Source organism: Pseudophryne corroboree, chromosome 8, assembly GCF_028390025.1.
Source record: "Pseudophryne corroboree isolate aPseCor3 chromosome 8, aPseCor3.hap2, whole genome shotgun sequence".
Taxonomy (NCBI): domain Eukaryota; kingdom Metazoa; phylum Chordata; class Amphibia; order Anura; family Myobatrachidae; genus Pseudophryne; species Pseudophryne corroboree.
The window spans coordinates 29,089,141-29,102,121 of NC_086451.1; the positions used below are offsets into that span (position 1 = coordinate 29,089,141).

At 47.0% G+C, this 12,981-nt stretch overlaps 1 protein-coding gene across 1 annotated transcript; it reads right to left on the reverse strand.

Moving 5' to 3' along the window:
- Positions 1-3,269: 3,269 nt before the first annotated feature.
- On the reverse strand, positions 3,270-7,456 carry LOC134947440 (uncharacterized). Its single transcript, XM_063935534.1, has 2 exons — positions 6,526-7,456; positions 3,270-3,770 (listed from the first exon to the last, which is right to left on the reverse strand). Exons 1-2 carry the CDS (start codon positions 7,107-7,109, stop codon positions 3,749-3,751), a joined length of 606 nt encoding a protein of 201 aa, XP_063791604.1. The 5' UTR covers positions 7,110-7,456; the 3' UTR covers positions 3,270-3,748.
- Between the last annotated feature and the right edge of the window lie 5,525 nt (positions 7,457-12,981).

The window sequence follows — 12,981 nt, forward strand, 5'->3', positions numbered from 1 at the left end:
TAGTGTAGAGAGAACCCCTTTCCTGGTGACTAGTGTAGAGAGAACCCCTTTCATGGTGACTAGTGTAGAGAGAACCCCTTTCCTGGTGACTAGTGTACAGAGAACCCCTTTCCTGGTGACTAGTGTACAGAGAACCCCTTTCCTGGTGACTAGTGTACAGAGAACCCATTTCCTGGTGACTAGTGTACAGAGAACCCCTTTCCTGGTGACTAGTGTACAGAGAACCCCTTTCCTGGTGACTAGTGTAGAGAGAACCCCTTTCCTGGTGACTAGTGTACAGAGAAGCCCTTTCCTGGTGACTAGTGTACAGAGAACCCCTTTCCTGGTGACTAGTGTACAGAGAACCCCTTTCCTGGTGACTAGTGTAGAGAGAACCCCTTTCCTGGTGACTAGTGTACAGAAAACCCCTTTCCTGGTGACTAGTGTACAGAGAACCCCTTTCCTGGTGGCTAGTGTAGAGAGAACCCCTTTCCTGGTGACTAGTGTACAGAGAACCCCTTTCCTGGTGACTAGTGTACAGAGAACCCCTTTCCTGGTGACTAGTGTACAGAAAACCCCTTTCCTGGTGACTAGTGTACAGAGAACCCCTTTCCTGGTGGCTAGTGTAGAGAGAACCCCTTTCCTGGTGACTAGTGTACAGAAAACCCCTTTCCTGGTGACTAGTGTAGATGGTAGATCTTCTTACTGCCATTTGTAGGTAGAAAACACCAGTTCTGGTGGCTAGTGTAGAAAACTAGATGTAGTTAATATACCGGCTGTCAGGATCCCGTCTGTTCGGGATACCAACGCCAGAATTCCGACAGCCGAGAGTGCCGGCAGCGCTTGCCAGGGCTAAATCCACTTGTGGGAATAAAACCTGTGTTGAGCGCAGTTAGCTCGCATGGGGACTTGTAGCGCTCCCCCCTCTGCTGGCATTCTGGCTGCCGGGTTGGCACTCTCTGTATATTGAAAGTCGGCATCCCACCCGCCGGGATTACATATCCATCCCGTAGAAAATATATGCCTACATCTCCTGGTGGCTAGTGTAAACAGTACTTCCCCCTGCCCCCTGTCTCTGTCCCCGTCCTGGTTACAGTAGAAAGCAAACCCCAATCTTGGTGTCTGCTGTCAAATACAGACTCCAATCCTCTTGGCTAGTGTCCAAAGCAGACATTTCGGACATCTATGCTAAGTAGGCTACGTAGCTTATGTGTACCACCATAATGGAGCTGGATTCTGGTTTGCAAGTAAAGCAAAAAAAAAAAAAAGGAACTTTGTATCTGAAATAAACCATGCTGTCTTTCAAGGGGAGCAAATACGTTTATATTGTTTCTGTGCAGGATAAATACTGGCTGCTTTTGCATGTAGTCCACACATGTTAAACAGCTTTATTTTTACACTGCAATTTAGATTTCAGTTTGGACACACCTTACCCAAATCTAACTGTCTCTGCACATGTTACATCTGCCCCACATGCAGTGCCGCATGGTTTTGCCCTGTTTGCACTGTGAATTGCTTATTTTTGCATTACTTCCAAATCAGAATCTGATCCTTTATCAACTAGGTACTGTCCAAATCAACTAGGTACTGTATAAATGCTCCAGGGCTATTGTATTGTCATAGATTGCAATGACACAATCATTGGTGCCAACAAGGGTTGGGAGGCGGGCGTACTCTTTACCCAATGTCCGGGCCTGTTTGAAGGTCCCTGGTCCCACTTCGCACCCATTCCTCTTTGTAGACAGTGGCACTGCTGTGTGCTGGGCTGGGGAGAGAGGCAGCTGCAGAAGCTGTCAGTCCTCTCTCTCCCTGCACGATGTGTGGAGGGGGTGTGAGCGGTTGCACGTGCCCCGCCGCCCACCAGACCTGACACTTGTGCCCCCCTGTGTGGTGCGTGCAGCTGCTTCACGGCCACACATAAACTATCATTTTTGTATATTTTCTAAGAAGGGGGTCTGGCCACACCGTTCCGTGTTGGCCACACCTCCTACCAGTACTGGGGCCCGACAGAGCTTTCTGCACCCCTGGGCACAATATAAACCATGCAGCCCACAGAGTACCTGCAGATTGGTGATGTAATGCGATTGCACCTGCATTCCATCCTGCTATCGCGCCTCTCTCCTTCCCGTAATTTTCCTGACTATATATAAAGCCCCCTGAACAGGTACGATTTACATGAGAACTCACACAGGGGCCAGCACGATTCCTGAGAGATATAATGGGAACTATGGCGGTCATTCCGAGTTGTTTCCTCGCTAGCAGTTTTTTTTTTAGCAGCCGTGCAAACGCTAAGCCGCCGCCCACTGGGAGTGTATCGACCTAGAGACCGGATTCCACATGGATCATGTGCAGTAGTATCACAAAGTACAATGGACCTAATTCAGATCTGATCGCTAGGGTGCGTTTTTTGCACCCCTGGGATCGCAAGTGCAGGAGTGCTGCACAAACAGGAGTTTGTGCAGTCTCTGCTCAGCCCAGGACTTACTCAACCGCTACGATGATCGGGGGCCGGAGCTGACGGGTCCCTCCTGCGTTTTTCCGGACACTCCTCAAAAACGTTCAATTGCCACCCACAAACGCCTTCTTCCTGTCAATCTCCTTGCATTCACCGGTGCGGTGGGATTTCCCATCGCACCATCCCGGCGCTCCCCGGCGCTGCGGGCCGTCGCGCCTGCGCATTGCGTTGCATACGTATGTGCAGTTCAGACCTGATTGCAGGTTGTACGAAAATGCAGCCTAGCCATCAGGTCTGAATTAGGACCAATGGGGGTAATTCCAAGTTGATCGCAGCAGGATTTTTTTTAGCAATTGGGCAAAACCATGTGCACTGCAGGTGGGGCAGATGTAACATGTGCAGAGAGAGTTAGATTTGGGTGGGTTATTTTGTTTCTGTGCAGGGTAAATACTGGCTGCTTTATTTTTACACTGCAATTTAGATTGCAAATTGAACACACCCCACCCAAATCTATGTCTCTCTGCACATGTTATATCTGCCTCCCCTGCAGTGCACATGGTTTTGCCCAATTGCTATCAAAAATCCTGCTGCGATCAACTTGGAATTAACCCCATGGTTTTGCCCAACTGCTAACAAACTTGCTGCTGCGATCAACTCAGAATTACCCCCAATGCACAGTAAATATTCTGCTTGGAATTGGAGTGTTCCGTCGCCACCTAGTGGAAATGCTCTTTTATACAGTTTCTGACATTGTTGTCGCTGTTTATTATTATTATTTTCCTTTAATTATATGGCGCCAGAAGGCGTCCGCTGCGCCTTACAAAGTACATAAGCAGAAACAGTGCCAACAAAACAAGAAAAAAGTGGCTTACAGTACAGAACAATGCAGAACATGGACATGGTTTATAAACATTACTGCAGCAGCGGTCATTCTACCCAAATGGTCAGCAGGGCGGATGAAGCCAGAGGTTTGGTGCTGTTATAGGCAATGGTAAGGAGATGATGTTATAAGTGAGGGTAGGAAAAGCACATGAGGGAAGAGGGCCCTGCTCGTGAGACATGTGAGGTCAAAGGCACCTAAGCACACAAATGAAAACATATATGAGATTTATTTTGAACAGAGACTTAAAGGCCCCATTGCCAGATAATGGTAAGGGGGTGGTAGTGTTAGTGGGCGGATCTCTGCATAGTGGGGGAAATTTGTGCAGTATGGTGGGAGTTCTATGATAGACCATGTTTAGCAGGTTTCACAAAGTTCAGTCACGTTGGGTGGGGAGAATGACTGCAGATCCCATCTCCATCCAGCAGGCGGCGTCAGCGAGCTGAGAAACGTTTCCTGAATGACAAAATGTCAGTAAATAAATCTGATCCTCAATTGCAATTTGCCACATGGAAATTGTAAAATTTTAATAACAAACAGAGATTCAAACTTGAAACTACTGCGTTGTTCGCCATTGATGGCCGATGAGTATAATCCATCCGGCACAAGCCATCGATGGTTTGAGTTTTGCACATATATGCAAAATCAAGTTTTGATTCTCCATCAGGCTGAGGCATTGATATTATACTATCGGTGGCTGAAGATCGATGGTGAAACCACTCACCATCGGCTTCAGACCGTCGTTGGTTGCTAAACCATCAATTGCGCCAACAAGTGAATCCGTCACTAGTGTGCACTGCGGTTGTTTGTTTCTATGGGGAAATCCGCAGTTCCCCTACAGAACGAGGACTCTGTATTGATGTCTGGATATGAGGGGGTTCTTAGAGCAAGTTGTGATTACATGTATTGATAGAAATTGTGCATCTGAGAAAGCGACAATATACTGATTTGAACACATTTGCCTTTTGGGGCAATGTGTGACTCATTGGGGGTAAATTTACTAATGTGGGAGGTTTTTTTTAGAACTGGTGACGTTGCCCATAGTAACTAGAGATAAGTGGGTTTGGTTTTACTCATATTTACTCGGATCTCAAAACGGCATCTTATTGGCTCACGGATGTCACCTGTTTTGGATAGCCGGCTTACGGTCATTTGGTCGACAAGACTTAGGTCGGCAGTCATTAGATCGACCACTATTGGTCGACATGCATTCGGTCGACACGTTCATTATGTCGACGTGTACTGAGTCGACGTGGAAAAGGGTCGACATCAGTTTTTCACTTTTGTTTTCATTTTTTGAACTTTTTCATACTTAACGATCCACTACGATTGGGAATAGTAACCTGTGCCGAGCGCAGCAGTCAACCTAATTACCCTGTCGACCTAGTGACCCCCGTCGACCTAATGCATGTCGACCAATAGTGGTCGACCTAAGTCTTGTCGACCAAATGACTCTTTCCCGGATAGCCAATAAGAAAAATCCAGAAAACCGAACTTGAACCGAGTAAATCCGAACTAGCTCATCTCTAATAGCAACCAATCAGAGTCTACTTAACATTTATCAAGCTGCTTCTAGAAGATAATTATTATTATTATTACATTTTATTTATAGGGCGCCACAAGTGTTTTGCAGCGCCGTACAAAGGACAGTACAGGGAGACAGACTTTAGCATTACAATAAATAAATAACAGAAATAGAGAACAGGTAACAGAGCACCACAATTCTCATACATAATACAGCTAAGATGTAAGTAGTGATGGAGTGATCATCGTACTACTAGAGGCTGGTGGCCATAGATACAGATGAGCCGTTACCAGCAGGAGAAAAGCGGGTAAAGATGGTCGCTGAGTAGGGGAGAGCTGTGAGTGAAATGTGTTGAGACGAGGGCTTTGACAACAAGAGGAAAGAGGGCCCTGCTCTGAAGAGCTAACAATCTAGTGGGGAGGGGCGACAGACAGATGACGTGAGGTGAAAGCAAGCAGGAGGAAGCCTGATGGCAGTATATAAGCAAAGCTGAGATGGTCAAGGCATGAGGCAGGGGGATGGAGGAGCAGCCTCAGGACTAGATTATGCATCGGGAGGGTATGCTTTGATGAATAGGTGGGTTTTTAGTGCCCGTTTGAAGCTTTGCAAGGTTGGGGAGAGTCTAATGGAGCGGGGGAGCGCGTTCCACTGAAGGGGTGCAGCACGGGCATAGTCTTGAACACGAGCATGGGAAGCAGTGACCAGGGCGGTGGAGAGGCGATGGTCACTGGTTGACCGTAGGGGGCGGGAGGGACTATGAAGGGAGAGAAGGTTGGAGATGTAGGGAGCAGTGGAATTAGAGATGGCCTTGTTTGTGAGGGTGAGGAGTTTGAAGAGGATTCTGAAGGGGAATGGGATAATAGATAGAATCTGATTGGATGATATGGGGAACATCACCAATTCTAAAAAAAAACTCCCACTTTAGTAAATTTACCCCATTGTATGAATTAGGCAGCACTCTATTGAAGTATATGATTTTTTTTTGACATGTACTGTATTAAGTAGTTCAATAAAACCCCAACAATTTCCATGTATTTCATTTTATACAGGTGGGCAGAAATGAGGTGTAGCAACACAGTCCGGGATTTCTGTCAGTGCTTCAGTGACATCACTGTGTTATACTGTATGTACTTATGGGTTGGGGCTGGGAGACCCCGGAGGTCAGCATACCGACCCCGGGATTCCGGAAGCAGAATGCCGGCATGGGCCTTGCGGGCTCGGTGGACACCCACAAGTGGGAATAGAGTCTGTGGGTCGTCATTCCGACTGCCGACATTTTGAGCGCTCAGGATCCTAGCGTCGGCATGGTGACTGCCAGGATCCTGAGCGGCGGTCACATGACCGCATCCCGAGCTTATAATTAGGCTTACAATACTATCCCTTTAAACTGGGACACTCATGAATTACACAGGGTCTGTGGCTGGCTGACTGCAAGCCTGCATTTCACCTGCTTTAAATCAGCCCCAGAACCTGTGTAATCCATGAGTGACCCAGTGTAAAGGGATAGTATGGTAAGCCTACCTATAATGAGGCAAATTCAGGTAGTTGTCTAAGGCTTTCACCAGTGAAACATCATGGTGGAGTCCATTGCTGAACATCTGAAGGTTATAATATATATTCTAGTTGTATCTAATGGGCTAGGAGCATAGATACTACATTAACCTCCAAACATTTAACTAGACTCACCTCAAGTAGTGCATTGCCCTCCCCAGTAGGGACTTTCTCTTGGCTGGCCGTGGTCCAGGACTCTGGAGTGAAGCCTCCTCTTTCCCAGCTTTCTCAACAGCCTTATCGACTTTGACTTCAGCAATGGAGCTCACGGTGGGTGGCCCTTTCTTCTCAACCTCCATCACTTCCACACTCACCCATTGGCAAGTGTGACACTGGGTGATATCCGCGTCCAAACCGAAAGGAGCGTAGAGAGTGAGGCTTTCGCACATGGGACAGGATGGCTCGCTAGGATCGATGAAGTCTATGATGTCCGGTTCTTCCACCTCTTCTTCGATAGCCTCAAAATAGGACACCCTGCTGTTGATGGGCAGCGTCTGTATCCCGTCCTTCCCAAAGACATCATTTAATACCCTACATATTGGGCATGATATGCTGTAGCCGTTGTCCACCCCCAGTCTTTCTAGGCAGCCTTCGCAGAAGGTGTGCAAGCATACGGGCAAGATACGAGGCTTGAGGGGTCCATGGGGCCTGTAGTCTTCCAGACACACTGTACAGCGCAGAACATCTGGAGAGGTGTCACCTTCCACCTCCAGTGACATGGCGCGGTGGGACAGATAACGGAGACCAAAGATTGTATCTTGACTGTAGACCCAGTAGTCCTGATTATCTATTGACTCATGTCCTGATACTCAATCTATGGACTCATCTTTTTTCTGCGGCATTATCCATTCACCAGTGGAAAGTTGGTGGCATTGATTGTTCAGTATAAGAGCTGTCGACTAATTACGGTAGGCCAGTCAGCTAAGTCATAATAAATGGCTGATCGCAGGCAAGCATGGCCCAGTGGTCTCCTGAAAGTTTCTCAGAATTGATCAAACAGGTCTTGCAAAGTTGAAATTGTGTCTTTTTCTTCAAACCATTCTCCGCAGTTTAAAGTGTATCTGCATCTATCGTGCTGTGATGCTGTCTGATATCATTGCTTGTAACTTGTAGCTCCAGGTAACTGATCATTAACAATGTAACAGGAGAGATCACATGTCATTGTATTAGTTTCAATGCAGATTAACCCATTGCTGGTCGAGAGGCTGCAAGCCGTGTTCATATGATAATGAGTTCTTTGTGAGGAGAGGTGCTTGAAGCCATCTGTTGCCAATCTTACCGTAAATTTACTCCATTTCACAGGAGTACCAGAAATATCAGGTCACTATTAGATTTCCATTATAGGCTAGCGTTTGCCGGTGTGGATGTCTGTTATTGCTCAGCGGAACTAATTTTACAAAGACAGTAGTGCCATCTAGTATTGGGATGTAGAGTTTATATTGTACACATTGATCACAACATTTCTTTGTAAACAAATATTTGCAGTTTTTCCTTCAGGGATTAACACAAAAAGATGCTTGGAGCGTCTAACTCGTGAGCAAGCCACGTAAAGCTGCCCATGGGAGAAGCAGCTGGTCCTGAGATCTACGCCTGTAGTCCTGAGAGTTTGCCCCTGCGACTTGTTGATCGTCATAGCGAAGCAGACGATGACAGGAAACTGCAGGCGCTTGAATTGAAAGGGAAAATTGTTGAGGATAATATACATGGTATATAAATACAGTCTAACCTGCGCCCAATCTTGATAGAATCTCTGCCTCAATTAGGTTCCTCTGCAGAGCAGTCAGTTTAAGTTGAGTTCCGTTGCATAACTTGGGCGGAGTCAAGTTCCGTGGAAATGTAAAGCAGAATCTCTGTAGCTGGAAGGAAATTGTATATACTGTGTGCATGATTAATGTCTGATTGTAGGTGACACATTTTACCATCCTCACTCGTGGAAGCATGATAGGAACACCAACTTTCAGTGCGCCCAGTGGCAAATTTTCCATTAGGCAAATTGCGTCATTTTAGCCCCGACCCCTTACCGCAGACCCGTGAATCATGGCATTTTTCCGATGTGAGGGTGGGGCTTTATGATGTCACAGCCTGGACGGCCCCCTAAAGTTTCCGGCAGCGTCTCCTTTCCGGACTTCTCCCGGAGAAGAGAAATTAAAAGTAGGTAAGTATGGATAAAGGTAAGATATGGATGGGGGAAGGGGGATAATGACATTACTATGGGGGAGGAGGAGACCCGTGAGGAGTTGCCGACTTACTGGCTTCTCTCTTCGAGAGAGAGAGAGCAGCCAGGCTGGCACAGAATTGGAGCAGGGCAGGCTAATGTCGCATCACAGGGGGCGGTGCGAGGGGGCGATGACATCATCGTAGCCATGCACTCTGCCCTATAATGCCGAGATTAGCAGCATTATACAGTAGGGGGCGTGTCTATGGTGACGTGATTCAGCTTCACTCTCAAAGTGGGCAGCTGTGTCCAGGGGGGGCTGCAAGAATCGTGGGGGCCACATGATTTTCGGGAGCCTCCCAGCCGTTCCGGGAGAGTAGCCAAGAATGGGCTAATGGTGCTGCTATGAGTGGGGGTGGGGGAGACCCAGAGCCAGACCTAACCAATCTGGTGCCCTAGGGAAGATTTTGGCTGGTGCCCCCTAGCAGATAATCACACCTCCAAGTTTAGTGTTTATACCCGGACACCAAAAATAACTCATTGATTTATGACTTATTTTTTATTGTTAAGGAAACACGTGCTAAACGTACAATGGCCCTCATTCCGAGTTGATCGCTCGCTAGCTACTTTTAGCAGCCATGCAAACACATAGTCGCCGCCCACGGAGGAGTGTATTTTCGCTTTGCAAGTGTGCGAACGCCTCTGCAGCCGAGCTCTGAAAAAACATTTTGTGCAGTTTCAGAGTAGGCCTGGACTTACTCAGCGCTTGCGATCACTGTAGTCTGTTCGTGTCCGGATTTGACGTCAGACACCCGCCCTGCAAACGCTTGGACACACCTGCGTTTTTTCAACCACTCCCAGAAAACGGTCAGTTGACACCCATAAACGCCTGCTTCCTGTCAATCTCCTTGCGATCGGCTGTGCGAATGGATTCTTCGTTAAATCCATCGCTCAGCAACGAAACGCTTTGTACCCGTACGATGCGCATGCGCATCGCAGTGCATATGCATGCGTAGTTTTGCCATTTTTTTTACCTGATCGCTGCGCTGCGAAAATCGTCAGCGAGCGATCAACTCGGAATGATCCCCAATATATACACCTACATAAAGGTAATGTTACTGTTAAAAGTAGCTGAGAATATAGGGGGTCATTCCGCTAGCTAACAATGTTTGCAGCGCAGCTATTAAGTGAAAAAATGTCACTTCTGCGTATGCGGCGCAATGCACACGTGTGAAGTACTTTCACAACGGCCGATGTAGTTTCACACAGGGTCTAGTGAAGCTTTTCAGACGCAATGGCCGCCGCAGAGTGATTGACAGGAAAGGGGCATTTCTGGGTGTCAACTGACCGTTTTCAGCGAGTGTTCAGAAAAACGCAGGCGTGCCAGGAAAAACGCAGGGCGTGTTTGTGACGTCAAATTCGGAACTGAATGGTCTGAAGTGATCGCAAGCTAGGAGCAGTTCTGCAGCTACTCTTAAACTGCACAATCTTTGTTTTCTGCCGCTCTCCGATGCATTCGTTCGTACTTCTGCTAAGCTAAGATACACTCCCAATGGGCGGCGGCTTAGCGTTTGCACGGCTGCTAAAACCTGTTAGCGAGCGATCAACTCGGAATGACCCCCATAGTACAGTACTGTCACCAGTTTCTAGTTCTTCGTAGCAATCAGTTTTGTGATCTAGGGGGATATTTAATAAAACATAATTATATACTAAAAGCTGGAAAATTTTATATTTATGTTATCTCCTCTCCAGTGGCAGTTGCAGCGCAGTCCACAATTCAAACAGGGAGCCACACCAACTGCCAGTGAGTCCCGAACAGCAATGTCTGGCAGTGTTTTGGGTCACAGTGGGTGTGGCTCCCCTGTTTGAATTGTGGACTGCTCTGCAACTGCCACTGGAGAGGAGATATTTATCTCCATCTCCAGAGAACATAAATATCACATTTTCCAGCTAGGGGGCCAGATGTACTAAGCTTGAAAAGTGATAAATATCACTGTGATAAAGCACCAGCCAATCGTCTCCTAACTGTCATTTTTCAAACACAGCCTGTGACATGGCAGTTAGGAGCCGATTGGCTGGTGCTTTATCACAGTGATATTTATCACTTTTCAGGCTTAGTACATCTCCCCCTTTATGAGATAATTATGTTTTACTAAGTATCCCCCTCGTATCAAATTTTATGTTAATGTTATAGTTTCCAATAAACGCACACAAAAATATTCTGCTACTCTAACACATCTATAATATTGCGGGAGGGATGAGTTCTATCTATGCATCTAACTACAGCAAGCTCACTTTAGGCAGACTTCAAGCTGCTGATATAATAAGCATGATATCGGATACATACTCCTTACTAACAATTATATTAGCCTAGATCCATTGCTGATGTGACTACACTCTGCTCTGGTATGTTCCAGAAGCACTGGGAGAGGCCATCAGTGGAAAATGGAGGATCAAGGCTGTAACTAGGTGTGTGCGGAGTGTGCTGTGCACATAGCGCTGCAGGGTAGGGGGCGCTGTTGGCAGCACTTGTCAATTATGAATTATCTAATTACTTTCACTTGCAGCTTCCCCCCTTTGTGAAGCCTAGCATCTGCTGACAGCCCCTGTCTTCTACCCCCTCCTCTTTTGTTGCTAATACCTATACAGCAGAGGTTCTCAAACTCGGTCCTCAGGACCCCACACGGTGCATGTTTTGCAGGTCTCCTCACAGAATCGCAAGTGAAATAATTAGCTCCACCTGTGGACCTTTTAAAATGTGTCAGTGAGTAATTAATACACCTGTGCACCTGCTGGGTTACCTGCAAAACATGCACTGTGTGGGCCCCCGAGGACCGAGTTTGAGAACCTCTGCTATACAGCATTCATGGACTTGACTTTAGAGATTTTTATTGTTCAGTTGCACGGTCTTTTATTACATTTTGGGATACTGATGTGCCCAGGATTCGAACCCGTTGCCTATTTCTCTTGGATCAATTTTGTCATGCCTCTTACCCACGAGGAATGCTCCTTACATCCCTATTCGAAAAATATGGGGTGGGTACGCCAATTCTCTGTCCACACAGGGCACCAAAAAGTGTAGTTAATGCTCTGTGGAGGATAATATAGTAACAGAAGCACTGGGAGAGGCCATCAGTGGAATATGGAGGATAAGGTGGTAACAGAAGCACTGGGAGAGGCCATCAGTGGAATATGGAGGATAAGGTGGTAACAGAAGCACTGGGAGAGGCCATAAGTGGAATACAGAGATAATGTGGCAACAGAAGCAATGGGAGAGGCCATCAGTGGAATATGGAGGATAAGGTGGTAACAGAAGCACCGGTAGAGGCCATCAGCGGAATACAGAAGATAAGGTGGTAACAGAAGCACTGGGAGAGGCCATCAGTGGAATACAGAAGATAATGTGGTAACAGAAGCACCGGGAGAGGCCATCAGTGGAATACAGAAGATAATGTGGTAACAGAAGCACTGGGAAGGGTCATCAGTGGAATACAGAAGATAATGTGGTAACAGAAGCACTGAGAGAGGCCATCAGTGGACTACAGAAGATAAGGTGGTAACAGAAGCACTGGGAGAGGCCATCAGTGGAATACAGAAGATAAGGTGGCAATAGAAGCACTGGGAGAGGCCATCTGTGGAATATGGAGGATAATGTGGTAACAGAAGCAATGGGAGAGGCCATCAGTGGAATACAGAAGATAAGGTGGTAACAGAAGTACTGGGAGAGGCCATCAGTGGACTACAGAAGATAAGGTGGTAACAGAAGCACTGGGAGAGGCCATCAGTGGAATACAGAAGATAAGGTGGCAACAGAAGCACTGGGAGAGGCCATCTGTGGAATATGGAGGATAATGTGGTAACAGAAGCAATGGGAGAGGCCATCAGTGGAATACAGAAGATAAGGTGATAACAGAAGCACTGAGAGAGGCCATCAGTGGAATACAGAAGATAATGTGGTAACAGAAGCACTGGGAAGGGTCATCAGTGGAATACAGAAGATAATGTGGTAACAGAAGCACTGAGAGAGGCCATCAGTGGACTACAGAAGATAAGGTGGCAACAGAAGCACTGGGAGAGGCCATCTGTGGAATATGGAGGATAATGTGGTAACAGAAGCAATGGGAGAGGCCATCAGTGGAATACAGAAGATAAGGTGGTAACAGAAGTACTGGGAGAGGCCATCAGTGGACTACAGAAGATAAGGTGGTAACAGAAGCACTGGGAGAGGCCATCAGTGGAATACAGAAGATAAGGTGGCAACAGATGCACTGGGAGAGGCCATCTGTGGAATATGGAGGATAATGTGGTAACAGAAGCAATGGGAGAGGCCATCAGTGGAATACAGAAGATAAGGTGGTAACAGAAGCTCTGGGAGAGGCCATCAGTGGAATACAGAAGATAAGGTGGTAACAGAAGCACCGGGAGAGGCCATCAGT